The 16,033-nt window shown below is 37.2% G+C and overlaps 1 protein-coding gene across 1 annotated transcript in view; it reads left to right on the top strand.

The window, feature by feature from the left end:
* RBMS3 (RNA binding motif, single stranded interacting protein 3) overlaps window positions 1-16,009 on the top strand; it is a gene marked incomplete at its 5' end in the record, with an annotated part of 205,768 nt that extends 189,759 nt beyond the window's left edge. The window contains 2 exons of the mRNA XM_006759645.1: window positions 13,523-13,603; window positions 15,878-16,009. Coding sequence (XP_006759708.1) covers window positions 13,523-13,603; window positions 15,878-16,009 — 213 coding nt within the window. The remainder of the gene's footprint in view (window positions 1-13,522; window positions 13,604-15,877) is intronic.
* Window positions 16,010-16,033: the final 24 nt, after the last annotated feature.

Here is a 16,033-nt window from a genome sequence, read left to right on the forward strand (position 1 = left end):
ATGTAGAATACAGAATTTTTTTTTCTGGTTCAGGGTACACTTCTTAATTTTATATCCTTTACCCCAGCCCTAAAACTATGAATTAAAAAAAAACACCTTATTTTTTAGCTAACCTATTCTCCCTGAGTTTCTGATGTTCTCCTTGCAAAATGGTTCCATTCATTTGCCAAATTCTTGCTTAATACAGGTAAGATGTTCTTACCTAAGCCTAAAGTGGTTCTTGTAGTTTGAATTCCTGAATTAACTTATGATCTTTCTAACTAACTTAAGGCTCCAAATATTTGAAGGCAATAATCAGGAGTCTTCATAAATATCAGGCATTTTCTATCAAAGAATTTTAATGAGTCTAAGAAAGTCTCATCTCTTCCCTCAATAGTAATTCTTATTAGCTTTATTTTATGCCATAATGTGCTTCCAAATAAACACTAAACCACCAAAGTGTTTATATTTTGTTCACTACTTTATGTATAGCATAGGCATGGTGTTAGTTCAGCGGTTCTCAACCTGTGGGTCGCGACCCCCTTAGGGGTCGAATGACCCTTTCACAGGGGACGCCTAAGACCATCGGAAAACACATATATAATTACATATTGTTTTTGTGATTAATCACTATGCTTTAATTATGTTCAATTTGTAACAATGAAATTGGGGATCACCACAACATGAGGAACTGTATTAAAGGGTTGCAGCATTAGGAAGGTTGAGAACCACTGTGTTAGTTAGTGTTCTTCAGAGAAACAGAACCAGTAGGATGGGTGGATGGATACATACATACATACATACATACATATGAGAGGAGATTTATTGTAGGAATTAGTGCATGCAATTATGGAGGCTGAGAAGTCCCACCATCTACTGTCTGCAAGCTGAAGTGCCAGGAGAGCCGTGAAGGTCTGTCAACCAGGGCAGCCAATGGTGTAGCACCCAGTTCGAGGCCTCAGAATAGGGAACAAGCGATGTAAGTCCTGGGCTCTGAACTCCTGAGAACTAGGAGCTAAGATGTCTAAGAACTAGGAGAAAATGGGCATCCCAGCTCAAGAAGAGAGAGAGAATTCACTCTTCATTTTTTGTTGAATTCAAGCCCTCACTGGATGGGATGCTGCCCACTTCTTCTTTATTCAGTCTACCAATTCAAATGCTAATTTCTTCAGGAGAAAACCCTCAAAGACATACTCAGAAATAATATTTTTATCAGCAGTCTGGGCATCCTTAGCCCAGTCAACTGACACATGAAATTAGCCTTCACAGGCAACAAGACAAACAAAAGATTAGGACTCCTGTCCTCTTCCCTGAACAATTGTAGTTCCTGTGAACTATGCAGCTTGAGTTTTCATCCAGAGTGCTTAATTATTCATTCATTCATTCATTCGTTCAACAAAAGCACACTAAGTGCCAAGCATGATGAATCAGACATGGTCCCTGTAGGAGCTTTCACAGTTCGCCTACAGCACAGATTCAGATGAAGAGCTGCTGAAAGTCATTATTACTTCCAAAGCAAGGACAAAGCAAGGCTTCCTGAAGGAATTTGGCATTTGGACGTAATTGGAGAGACAGCTTTTGGACATGTGTTATATGTGGGTAGAAAGAGGTTAGAACACAGTGAAAGCAGAAAAAGGCACCAAGAAAGGAAATAACAAAGGGCGGGCTCTTGACTATGTGCAGGCAGATGTAGGTCAGGATGATTCTAAGAACTCAATGGGAGTGGGTTGAAATTTACCCCAAGATTACATCCTTTGTCTCTGCATTGTTTGACAGGTGATATCAAACAAACTATTCTGTAATTCTTGTGGCAAAGAGTGGAATCTGGATTCTTGCACCAGAAAGTCTATTTCCTTCTAGTCCTTTATTTAAAAAAAAATATTTTTGTCTTTAGCTCTTTTTACTTTGAATTGTTCATTATATCTTTGGAGGCAAGGATGGTATCTGTCTCCCCATAGAAACTGCTTCATTATGTTTTTGTATTGCCAAAGTTTATATGCTCACAGAGTATGGTACCACTTAAATATTTTCCCCCTCAATAGGCAGTTCTTAGAAATATTTTCTCAAATAGCTTCATGTCCTATTTTTGCAGTTTCCAATTTGTTGTTGCTTTCTATTCTTTCCTCCTTATTTAGAATATCATTTCATCCTTCTTTCTTCTCTGTTCTTCCTCCCCACGCACCTTCATGTGCTCCCCACCCTTTTGGGATCAGTCTATAACAGGAATATTCTAACTTATTGAATAGGTCCAATTTTTTCAGTAAAAGTCTCTTGACTAAAAAACAAACACACTAAGAATATGTTTGATGGCTTTCATAGAGAATGACCTCTTTCAAACTACATTTTAAGGGCACCCTCATCGTTTTCTCTTTTTTTGTCTCCTCTATTCCACTGGGATGATTGGCGTTCATGGTATGTGGGCAAAATGCTTGAGGGGGAATTTTTTGTATGGGGGTGGAATTTACTGTGCGTGGCAGCCTGGGTGAGTTCCCTTTCCCTGCGGCCAACGCATTTTAACCTCAGCCCGATTTAATGCGTTAGGCACAGACTTAAATTGTAAACAACCAAGTTTCCAGGAATATTGGGGACTTCTTAGTTCACCTGTCTGTCTTTTTGACAAATTCCTTCAGTTCTTTTATTTTCAAAATAAAGACGCAAACTTGGTCTCCTAGAGAAAAGGTTAAATGTGTCTGAAGAGGCTGAAGACATTAGTCCTTGGGCTGTGTGTTCATATAAATTTATGAAAAAACTATCTAGATAATGTCAGTCAGTCATATGTTAAAGTGATTTCTTCTTGATGCTTTCAAATTTAAAGACTGATGCCAATAAATGTTGATTTGACCCCAATAACCTCTCTCATTTGAAGAGGTCACCACATTCCAGAGACTTTTAATTTTTTTTTTACCATTAATAACCATACTAATATGCAAAAATACTAGAAAATGTTAAGAAACAACAAGGAAGGCAGGGAATTTAAACACAAAATGGGAAGACTACCAGAAGAAAGTAGTAATAATACAAAAAGATGAACTTGGATTTAATTATCTACTCAGTTTCTGGGTGCTGTGGTGAATGTAAGATTGGCAATAGTTAATAGTCCATAAAAATTAAATAGCTTTATATGTGTAAGATCAGAACGGAGAAATGAATCCTCCTGGACACCAGAGGGTTAGCAACAAAATGTGTTCCTTCTGGGCCCAATTCATGCTTTAACACCATAGTATGTGCTTACTTAATATTTGACACATAATAAGAGCTCAATAAAATTTTATTAATGTTGTTTATAAGTGAATTAAGAATATATGTTTATTATTGGAATTTTACAATACAGCATCTTCTCTTAGTTTCTGAGATCCTCACTTCTGGTGATTTTTTTCCCCTCTATCCTAGAATTTGTCATTAGCAACCACTGTATCAACTCCAAATCTGAATTTCAAGCTCTAGTTCAATTTCAGACATGCTGCTCTCTATCACCTCCTTCTATGCACTTCTTATAGAAGTATAACATGTGTTCAGAAAAGTGCACAGTTCATGTTTACAACTCAATACATTTTACAGAGTATCCACCCCTCAGGTCTCTACCACCCACATCAAGATAGCAAAGGTCCTCTTCTCACAGAGGCCTCTCGGGTGCCTAACCTTTTCATTCTCCACAGCAACCATAACCCTAACTTCTAAACCATAGATTTGTTTTGATTGTTTCTAAACTTGAAATAAAGAGAATCATACAGTAGGAAGACTTTTATGTCAGCTGTTTCTAAAAAGTGCAACATTATATCTGTAAGATTCACACATATTTGTGGAGGTTTTTTTATTGTTTATACTAGAGGCCCAGTGCACAACATTCGTGCACTGGGGGTGGGGGGTCCCTCAGCCCAGCCTGTGCCCTCTTGCAGTCTGGGACATCCCCCGAGGGGTCCTTAGTGCTGCCACTGAAGCAGGAGAGTATCCCTCCACCACTGCTGCGCTTGCCAGCCATGAGCTCTGCTTCCGGCTGGGCAGCGCTCCCCCTGTGGGAGCGCACTGACCACCAGGGGACAGCTCCTGCGTTGAGTGTCTGCCCCCTGGTGGTCAGTGCACATCATAGCAACCAGTTCTGCAATTGGGTCAATTTTCATATTAGCCTTTTATTATATAGGATTATTGTACAATACAAATACATCAGAACTTTTTCTTTGTACTGTGGATCGACATTTAGGTTATTTTCAACTTGGAACAGTTCTAAATATGCTGCTCTAAATGTTTCTTACATATCTTGGTGTGTATTTGAAAGGATTTCTGCCATTCACATATCTAGGAGTGGGATTGCTTGGTGATAGGTTCTGTAAATGTACAGCTTCTTTGTTACTGCTGTACAGTTTTACAGAGTGAATGCCCGAAGTTAAACTCCTTCTAGCAGCATCTGGGAGTGCTTGTCTGTATCTTCTCCAATACTTGATATTGTCCATTTTTTACCCTCCCAGTAGGAATGTGCATATATCATCATATTGATAACTTATATCACCCTAATGACCAATGAGTAGCGTCTATATTCATATGCATATTGGCTCTTTGAATTTTATATACTTTTTTGAAAAGTGTTTGAGTGACTATATATACGTTTTTATGGTTGTTTTGTATTTATTGAACTTTTTAAAAAATATATTTTATTGATTTTTTTTTACAGAGAGGGAGGGAGAGGAATAGAGAGTTAAAAACATTGGTGAGAGAGAAACACTGATCAACTGCCTCCTGTACACCCACTACTGGGGATGTGCCCGCAACCAAGGTACACGCCCTTGACCGGAATTGAACCTGGGACCCTTCAGTCCACAGGCCGACGCTCTATCCACTGAACCAAACTAGTTAGGGCTATTTATTGAGCTTTTTATTGAAATAATTATAGATTCGCATATAGTTTTAAGAAATAATATAGAGTGGTCCCTTGTACAATTGCCTCAAGTTCCCTCAATATTTTGCAAAATTTTTTATCTTCAGTATGAAAGTTTTCATGCCTCTTCTCAAAATCATTTCTAGGTATTTAATATTTTTTATGCTATAGATACAGTATTTTAAATTTCATTTTTAATTATCTCTGATATATACAAATATAAATTTTTGTTGACACATCCAGCAGTCTTGCTAAATGTCCTTATTAATTCAAACAATTTTTAAAAATATATTTGGAATGTCTATATATTAGTCATGTCATCTGTGTTAGTTTCTTCATCTATATGCCTTTTTTTTTCTTAACTTTACTATCTAAAAACACTAAAACAAAGTTAGAAGAGATGATACTGGACATCTTTATCTCATTCCAAAATTCAAATAGAAAGTGTTCAGTATGTCACCATTAATTATCATGTTAGCTGTGTGTGTTTGGTATATAACCTTTTATTCCTAATTTCCATTTATTCTTCATGTACCTAGACATGTTCTCATATCCAGATATTAGATCTTATCAAAGATATTTCTGAATCTTTTGAAATGATCATACAATTTTCTTCTTTATTCTATCAATGTGGTGAATTATGTTGGCTTATTTTCAAATATCACGCTTACTTTTTAATCTTGAACTAAATTTAGGAAGTTTGTATAAATGTTTATGAGATATATTGAGCTGTAGTTTTTCCTTTTAGCAATGTCCCTGTTGGTTTTTGGTATAAGGAGTATGCTAGCTTCATGAAATGAGTTGGGAAATGTCCCTTTATGTTATCTTCTGGAAGAATTTATATAAAACTAGTTTTTACTTATTTCTTAAATGTTTGCAAAAATCAGCTGAAGATTTTATTGTGGGAAGGTTTTGGATTATTCAATTTCTTTAGTACAAAGAGCTACTGAAATTTTCTATTTTTTGTGTCACTTCTGCTAAATTGTGCTATTCAAAAAATTTGTCTATTTAATATAAGTTGTCAAGTTTATAGGCATAAAGTTGTTCATATCCTACTATCTTTTCTACCTTCTCACTTCCCATTCTCTGTTTAACTCAATTAGGCTTTCATTTCCACTACCCCATTGTACATATGTTTTCAGTTTCCCCTCCATTCTGAAATCTGATGTACAATTCATTTTCAGTTTTTATCCGGTTTATTTTTATTTCCTGAGTTGCCTTTGTGGTTTACTGGATCTCTCTTCTGTCCCATCTTTCTCTAAGTTTTATGTTACTTATCACAAAAAAAATTGAGGAGGGGAAGGAGATAATTCATAGTGTTGTATATAGAGTTGTTTCTAGTTCAAATTTTAAAACATAGTTTCTTAATCAGCTATATTTCCATAGTATTATCTTTTACTTTCACTCCTACCACAATGATCTGTGAACATGCTCGAACTTAATGGGCTTTGTTGTTTTTTTCCCCAAAAAACATTCATGAAAATTACTTTTTCTACAAAATTGAAGGCCTCGCTAGCCTGTGATCATGGCTACTGCTTACAGATGAGGTTTGTGAATTTCAAGCTAAGAACAACCTCGAAGAGTCATTCTTGTTACTCTGCTGTATGCCACCCACAAATGGCCCCGCCCCCAAAATACAACAGTCTGTATTTTTTGTTTAATAATTAAACAACACATCTCTCTGTGGGTTATGCTCAATACTATTCTGGGAAAATGGGTGGGATAATACAGGCTACCGATAATGCTGGGCTCCCATTTCTATCCTTTTCCTCTCTTCGAGTGTTTTTACTTCTAGTGTGTGAGGTATATGCTACTACTGTATCTCAAACCTTCCACCTACTCTTCAGGGATAGTTACTGCTGTTACAACAGTCTACTTTGTTACTTCCACACTGGCATCTTAGAGAGTAAGTAGCCTACTTTATAAATTAATACTAACATAAAACATTATGAAAGCCTACACTATTACTATTCTGGATGGAGAGCCCACTTCCTTTTCCATCATTTCATTGACAGACGTAGAAAGGATACAGGAGGAACTGAGCAGTACAGGTCCAGGTAGGAATCCAGCCTTACATAGCTTCCTCTCTGTGGATAGTCTCTCATTAGTTCATTGAGTGGCATTTTAAGAATTCTACTCTAGCAGCTATACTACTTAACTCTAAGCAAACCTGCAAAATGATAGAAATTTTCAATCTCAAAGTCAAGTATTGCTTCCCAATTAAGATTATACAATTCTACAAATTCAAAAAATATGCCATCCAAACTGCAGGATACCTCTACCCAAGGAACACGGTGCCTCTCTCTCAGTCCCTCACCCAACCCTGATGAATCATAACTCAGGTTGTTGCCTACATCCTCAAATTTCCTTTATTAGAAGAAAGTAGAAGACCTTAAAAGTAATTCACTCTGCACGCTGTTAGCATCATCAACCACAATTGCTGCTTTATCCTCTCAGCTTCCTTTCTGAGGTGCATTTATGACTTTCCTGTATCATTCGCATTGACTTTCTGGGGTTGATAGAGCCTGGAAAGCTTTCCTTGCTGAAATTCGTTAAGCGGATTTATGAATTTTATAGCAAGGACTGAAGCACTAATTTACAATCTAAACAATGTAATGATGATTCCAAATGAGCAAGTTTGATCAAGTACTTTAGGAAATTCCAAAAATTGAAATGTGGGGGACTTTCTTGCCACTCCTTTGCTTTACAAATAATCAAAATATGTTTCCTCACAAACATCTCAAACATTTTTTTATTTGTTTTGGTGAGGGGAAAGAGAGTAAATCCAAAACTGAAAATTTAAGTTTTCTTTCTTTGTTTTCTTGGAAATAATCAATGGTTCCCCAGTAACAGAAACAGTTTGTTGTAACTTAAACAGGCAAAAACACAACTCTTCTCCAGTTTCACCATTTTTTTCCTTCTCTTTGTGTAAATATCTTGGTGATGCAGTGTCTAGACTTCTTGGAGCAAGTGATGGAGTCTGGAATTTTTTCTGTGGGTTTGAAAGCAGCTATCCAGGTCTCCCACATTGATGTGAAAATCTGTTGCTTTCAGAATATGTAAAAATCATCAAACTGTTTACCAAAAAATACAATTTATCAAATCATGCCAAACTTTGTGCTGCACACTACAGGGAAATATTGTATGAACTTGTTCATTGTATCTATACTTCATTTTAATGTTACCATCAGTCATATCAAGAAAAATTAATTTTCATATGAATATAGACCTTACTCATTGGTCAATAACTATAAATACAAAATAATTTTCACTTATGAATTATGGCAGATTTTTTCTGGCTTTTGAGAAATACCCATAAAAGAAATTAGTTTCAAAGATGCACATCCATTCTTGTTACAGTTTTAATAAGTAATCCAAAGGGATTCATCAAGTGAAAGGGACAGATTTTTTTTTTTATGTCACAGGTCCTCCTCTTGGTCCTATGTCACTTGTGAGCCGCTAAGAGAGTTTATTAACACCAAGCCAGAAATGCAAGAAATGTTAAAGGGGCTGATGTAAAAAGAAGAAACAGAAAGGCAAGATGAAACAAAAATATAAGAATAAAAATGATGACAAACAAGTACATATCAATAACAACATTAAATGTAAATGGGTTAAATTCTCCATCAAAAGACATAAGGTAGGTGAATGGATAAGAAAACATGACCCATCATTCTTTTTATTTTTATTTTTTATTTTATTGACTTTTTACAGAGAGGAAGGGAGAGAGATAGAGAGTCAGAAACATCAATGAGAGAGAAACATCGATCAGCTGCCTCCTGCACATCCCCCACAGGGATGCCCGCAACCAAGGTACATGCCCCTGACCGGAATCGAACCTGGGACTTTTCAGTCCGCAGGCCGACGCTCTATCCACTGAGCCAAACCGGTTTCGGCTGCACTTTATCTCTTAAGGAAATCAAGCTCTGTGCTTGCAAAGAAAATGCAGGGTTATTTGTCACCAATTATGTAAAGCTGAGAATTGATCTTACATATAGCTATAACCATGTCCTGTAAGCAGTTGCTCCTAAATTTATAAGGCTGCCACTTCTTGAGGCTTTACTCTAGGAAATATATGTCTACTACAGAAGAGTTTGTTGTACAAGTTTATCCAGAGATAATAGTTTTACAGGGTATAAAACTCCATAGCACCGACTTATTTGAAATAAGTGTCTGTTCCTAATTTTCAAACAACGTTCTCAAGCCCTGTCTTAGTTACTGATGACCAAAGGGGGAAAAAAAAGCAACCCAAAAGTAGGGTTATTGGTTTTTTCCCATTAAAACACACACACACACACACACACACACACACACACACACACAGAGCATATTGAACTGAACTGACCTCATCTAAAATAATAAAAGTGAAATATGCTAATTAGACCAGACAGCCGAACAACCTTTCGGACGTCATTCTGGATGTCCTTCTGGATGAAGCTGCCGTTTCAGGGGCTGAGGCAGAGGCGAGTAGGGACAATTAGGTAGGCAGGCGAGCAGTTAGGGGCGATGAGGCAGGCAGGCAAGTGGTTAGGTGCATGGGGCAGGCAGGCAGAGTGGTTAGGGGTGATCAGGCAGGCAGGCAGGCAAGCAATTAGGAGCCAGCAGTCCCAGATTGTGAGAGGGTGCAGGCCTGGCTGAGGCACCAACCCCCATATAAGAATTTCATGCACGGGGCCTCTATTCCTATATAATAAAAGCCTAATATGCTAAGTATCCAGTTGTCTAGTTGTCCACTCAACCAATCAAAGCATAATATGCTAATGATATGCTAAGGCTGCTCAACCACTCACTATGACATGCACTGACCACCAGTGGGAGACCAGTCGACCAATTGTTATGATGTGCATTGACCACCAGGGAGCAAACAAATCGACCAGTTTACCAGTCACTATGACATGCCCTGACCATCAGGGGGCAGATGCTCCAACCGATAGGTTAGCTTGCTGCTGGGGTCCGGCTGACCGGGACTGAACAAGAAGGGCTGGACCCACCCTGGAGCCTTTTGTGGTCACTCCTCGGCCCCAATTGTGCACAGGTGGGGTCCCTCAGCCTGGCCTGCACCCTCGCAATTTGGGCTGATGGAACCCCCACCCCAAGTGCACGAATTTCTTGCACTGAGCCTCTAGTTTATACTATAAAATCTCTACTGGTTCTCTTTAGAATAGTAGCATAAAAACAAGTTAAGTAACACTTAAACATATAGGGTAGCCCTCCTAGAAGGAAATCAGGTGCTCTGAGTATAAAGTAAAATTTAAAAATGTCTGGAAATTAAACAATAAAAATGTTAGTCATAGGCATATTATTCTATTTTTTATCCAGAACTAGTTATTACACTCCATTAGTTAAGAAAAAACAGTATCTATAGTACATAGTAATGATCAAAAGGAGCCTCTTAAGACCTTATTTACTTAAAACTTCAAAGATAATGTAGTGGGTTGAAAAGCGCTAAATCACAGGTCAGAAGAACTGGAGTTTATTCCAATTATATGTAGGTCTCTGTTTCTCAGTGTGTAATATGGGTGAACCATCCTGCCTATCATACAGCGTTGTTCTAAACAGAAGATGAGTATGAACTTACACACCTTAAGCAGTTCAGTTAGGTCATGTTCCCACTTCACTGAATGTCATGGGAGGTGTGAAGATTTGCTGATTCTGTTTTACTGAATAAAACACAGAGTTTGGAATAACTCAGAATCATTTGAAGAAGCTTAGCTAAGAATTACAGAATATGCTTTCCATTAACTACGCAGCCTAGGAACTCTAGTTTGGCATGAGAGGTCTTAAGAAATGAGGTGGATTCTCCTGTGAGCTAGTGAAGATTGCTTTCTATAGCCTCAGATCATGTTCCTAAATCTAGTTCACAGAACCACCTCCTTAGAGATGCAGACAGTGGAGCAGGGACAGATCAAAGTCCTGTCCTGCAGATGGGTGCCAGTGATGGCATTGTCTAATGCAAAGGATACACTTATCAGGCCCAGTTGCAAAGCTGTAATTACTAACTCTGGAATAGAAAATAACTAACTTGGCCCAGCTGGTGTGGCGCAGTGGTTTCGCGTTGACCCCTGAACCAAGAGGTCACGGTTCGATTCCCCGTGGAGGCACATGCAGGAGGCAGCCAATCTATGATTCTCTCTCTCTTCATTGATGTTTATATCTCTCTCCCTCCCTCTCCCTCCCTCTACCTGAAATCAATTTAAAAAAACAAACTTTTTTTTTTAAAGAAAATTACCAGCTCCATAGTGGATTGTCCTTTTACTAGTATATTCTAACTCTTAGAAAATCATGACCTAAGGGTAGAACATGAACCACAACAGTATCAATTCTGTGCTTAAATTCATAGTTGATATATATATATTTCCTACTTGCTATAAATCTAGGATTTTTGAGATTAAAGAAACATTTTACAAAGTATGTTTTTTTTAGAGCACTAGTTCTAAAAATTATTAGGCACTACAAAATAAAGTTTTAGAAATGCTGGCTTAATCAACTTTAACTAGGCTTTTGTAAAATAATTATTTCTCAAAAGTGTTTTATTACATGTCAGTATCAAAGAAAAGAATATAGTGCACAGCATTACTGAAGTGCATTGGAACACAGAGCTTTTTTCTCACTTGAGCCTAGCATTCTATAAAAAATACATTTTAGGGAAAACTGAATCAAAGGATATCTAAAACCTATACAACACAGTCAAACCACCTGTCTGAAATAGTCAGGAGACTATAATTATTCCCCGATGTACTCTCTAAAGCGGTTTTGTTGCTAATGAAAACACCTGCCACAGGGTTCTAGAGGTGAAGTATTTGCTGAAATGTGACTCCAGAGTTCTATACTTATTTTAAAAATGGACAGCAATCAAATACCTGAATACTTATTATCTGCTTAAGGATACAAGGACAGTTGGAGAAAGTATTTCTTAAAATGTTATATAAACCTTATAGGGTTGGTGACATTAATATAAAAAACTCAGAATGATCAATGGCTAAGAGGCATGCAAGATTTGTAATTGGAAGTGGAAGGTTTTCTACTCGTATCCTTTTATTCAGCCTTGAACAATAACTTATCAAGAATCAGGTTTTCAGTGTGTTAGAAGATGCAGAGACAAGTGACATTTGACCCATCCCTTCCAGGAGATAATAGTCTGGACAATTTTAATAGACGAGTGATGAATGCTATCACAGAGGACAGGGCACAGAAAGCTCGGATAATATTGAACTAAAAAGCTAAATGAGTAATACCACCAGGCCTTTCAAACAATCGCTCTTGCTCCAAGTGACAAGGCTGTTTAATACGTACATATGTGAATTGCACTTAGCTGTTATTAGTAGCAACAAGAATACAGACAACAGTTTGTTTGATTTGGAGTTGTTTCATTAGAGCTGTCTCTATTTTTTAACCAATAGATACAGTAGGACAGTGCTTATTTTACAACGAAGATGCATTTACTCCAGAATTGCTTTGCTGCTATAATTCTCCATAAATATTAAACAACAACCGATGAGCTAGTCTCCATTCATATATTCCCTTGATTCAGAATCACTTTGTCTCTTGGGTACTGAAAGTACCAAGATACGTAAAGCATACTAATTTAGGTTTTGCATATTAATGCATGGCCTTAATTTTTGAACTCAACAAATTGAGAATAATAAATATTCACAGGCTTATGATTTTTCATAAACATAATTTCTCTAACCTGCATGAATTGAGAAATCTTATCTTCATTAGAGGATTCTGGTTCTAAAGTTTTGTGCTGTTCATCAAGTTTAGGAACTCAGAAATAAAGTTTATTCTATAGAAAATTCCATTGTCGAAGAGTAGAACTTTGAATTTGCAAGGGAGATGTGTATTAGAAATAGGATTATGGGTCATACTTTCTGTTAGATGACACTGTGATTTTTCTGGGGCTCCCTATCTTCATTGCAAAAATACATGTTATCCCCAATACATATGTTACTGAATACTACAACTTAGTGAAAAAAAAATGTTTGAATGTTTCATTGTTTATTTGGACGAAGAAAATTTGGAGAATTCAAGGAGTTGAAAAGGAAATCCTGAAAGTGACAAGAGAATGGGATGGGGAGGGAACAAAGGAGACTGTAACATTATCTGCAATTTATGTACATAGATAGATATATAGATATATATGTAGATATAGATATAAAATAGTTATGTGAAAATAACAAAATGACAATTGCCAATTCTCAATGTTGCTACATAAGTATTTCTTGCATTATTCCTGTATTATTTTTATTTAGACAAGAAATTATTATTAACAATCTGATTCATTCATTCAACAAATAATTTGTTGAGAGCCTACTATGTGATAGATGCCAACAGGAAAATGGAGAAAATAAAGAACATCATCCCTGCCCTCATGGAGTTTATTTTAGATATGAAAGTGAAATAATTTGAGATCTGGTATAGACTGTTTACAAAGACAGAGTGAGGGAATGGGGGTGGTTAATTTGTACTGGTACTGTGGAGGTGGGCTGCCATTAGTAACTGAATCAGTAAAGAGAGGTAATTTTGTGCTGATAGGAACTGCCTCATTTTTGGTCAAAATATAGTGTAACTCTAATCATGCACTGGCCATGGGCCACATATCTCATGTGATGTCTACTTTCCTCTTTGGTTGCAATCCCAAGTTCACCTGCATTTTTCTTTGCTTCCCTCTAGTATATGACTGCTGCTGCTCCTATGCAAGGGACCTACATTCCCCAGTACACGCCTGTGCCTCCGACAGCTGTTTCTATCGAAGTAAGTCTGTCTCTGTCTTATGGAAAGAGGGTCACAGAGATACATTTCAGCCACATATGCCGTGGTCCCCATAGCCCAAGGAATCCTGATGTGAGATTTTTGTGCTTCTCTGAAATTTGAAATTGCAAGCTCAGTATATGAAAATATGTGCCCATACCTGGCTATGCCTAGGTTTTCCTTTGCACATAAAATAAGTTAATTTGCTATCAAAGTATGAGGGAAGTGTCATTTTCATATTTAGAGAAAAGATCAGAGACTAAATCTCTATCCCATCAAATGTTAACCACAATACCCATAAATAGGGAGGGGTGATATTGCAACTCTCATGCCTTGTTACTCAGAGAGGTCCCTGGACCAGCATTACAGACATCACTGGGGAGCTTGTTTAAAACTGCAAACTCTCACGCACCACCTGGAACCTCCTGAATCAGAATTGGCATTTAAAAAAATGGAGGTAACATTATGTAAGTTTCAGGGGTGCAACACTATAATTCAGCATCTGTATATACTACATGGTGCTCACCACCAAAAGTCTGATTTCCATCTGTCACCAAATATTTGACCCATTTTGCCCTTCCTCCATCCCCACCCCCCTTCCCTCAGGTAACTATCAATCTGTTGTCTGTATCTATGAGTTTATTTTTGTTTTATATCCCACATATGAGTGAAATCATATGGTTTATGTCCTTTTTTGTCCGACTTTTTTCACTTTGTGTAGTACCCTCATGATCCATCCATGTTGTCGCAGGTGGCGATATTTCATTTTTAACGGCTGAGTAATATTCCATTGTATACATAAGTACACCACATCTTCTTCAATCCATTTATACATTTTGTATGTGACAAATGTTTGCTGCTACTCAGAAGTTTAAGGGGACACTTCATGTAATTTAGGAACTCACAGAGACCCAGACTTGTAAGGCCCCAAAGAATGTGTCAGTTAATATTAAATAGGTTTTAATGGGATTTTCAAAATTTTAAGACTCTGTGATTAAAACACATTTTCCTTGCTATAGTTAGCTGTCAAAAAGCATCTAGGACATGAGAAAATTATGAACCTGAACATTTAAACATAAATCTCTGCTACATATTTGCATTTCTATCTATCTCAACACCAAAGACATATGGTTAGCTACAGAATTTGAGCATTTTGATGACTACCAAATAATGAGACACATTCAATAGTGTGGCTTATTGAAAACAATATAATTATAGTTAAATCTAGGACTTAAAAAGAAGTTTTTCATTGATAAAAATAGAGGTACACTCTGATATATTGCTTTTAGTTTATGATTATAAGGAAAAGCAATAATTCATTTTTTATGTGAAAACACTCACTGAAAATTCACCAATATCCATACAACTAAATACTGGTGGAAGGTTCAGGAAAACACACACACAATACCAAATAGTATCAGGAAGAAAAAGATTAATAAAGGGACCATTTTCAGATTCTGAGGACCTCAAGGGTCTTTTATGGCAGAGAGTTGTCCAAGAACATTTGGACCTCAATATTGCTGCAGGTGTTCAAGGTTATAAGTGAAACTATGAGAATATATTCAGACAGATGCCTTTTAGGCCTAATAATTACCTAATGAAACTACCTATGCCTCTCTGGGAACCAATATGTGTCCCTAAAGAGACCGACTTCAGAAATTCATTCTTGTGGGCATCTGTGAGGATAAAGAGAATGAAAAGGAGGAAAAGAGCAAATCAAAATTGTGATGTTTGTTTGACTATTTGAAACCTTTAAGTGAATTCCAGTTCTTATTGTGGAAAAAAAAATCAAATTTCTGAAGGGAAACCTCCTTAACCATATTCTTTTAAAAGAATTCCAAACTTTAATGTAGATGCTTATGCAGGTCAGAGTCCATTGCTTTGCCAGATCATATAGACATGGTACAGTGCACTATCCCAATAAAATGCTTGAGTATACAATTTTTTGTAGAAATCCTTCATGAATTTTTTAATAAATTACCATTCAGTGTGGCTGCATACAAGTCTGGTTGAAGAGTTGTAAGTATGAGCAAAATGATTTCTGACCATTTGACTGCTCCAAGGACGTGATGGCAAGGATCCTTGGGCGCTCATGGAGGTGAATTTCTCAGCTCTTAGCCACATAGGCTCCGTGGCTTTCCTTTGAGTACGTATTGTGGCTTCGTAACTGAGTGAAATTTTCCTCCAGCCAAAGAGAAGAGGGGTATTCTCTGAAGTCCATCTGGAAAGGGCCCTTTGCTGAAGCCAATAAGACAGTGTTCTTATTTGCCTCCTTAGGGTGTTGTTGCTGATACCTCTCCCCAGACAGTGGCACCTTCATCCCAGGACACCAGTGGTCAGCAGCAACAGATAGCGGTGGACACATCCAACGAACATGCATCTGCATATTCCTACCAACAGTCTAAGTAAGTTCGAACTGTACTAAGCTCTTTC

The sequence above is a fragment of the Myotis davidii genome, unplaced genomic scaffold (assembly GCF_000327345.1).
Source record: "Myotis davidii unplaced genomic scaffold, ASM32734v1 scaffold395, whole genome shotgun sequence".
Classification (NCBI taxonomy): domain Eukaryota; kingdom Metazoa; phylum Chordata; class Mammalia; order Chiroptera; family Vespertilionidae; genus Myotis; species Myotis davidii.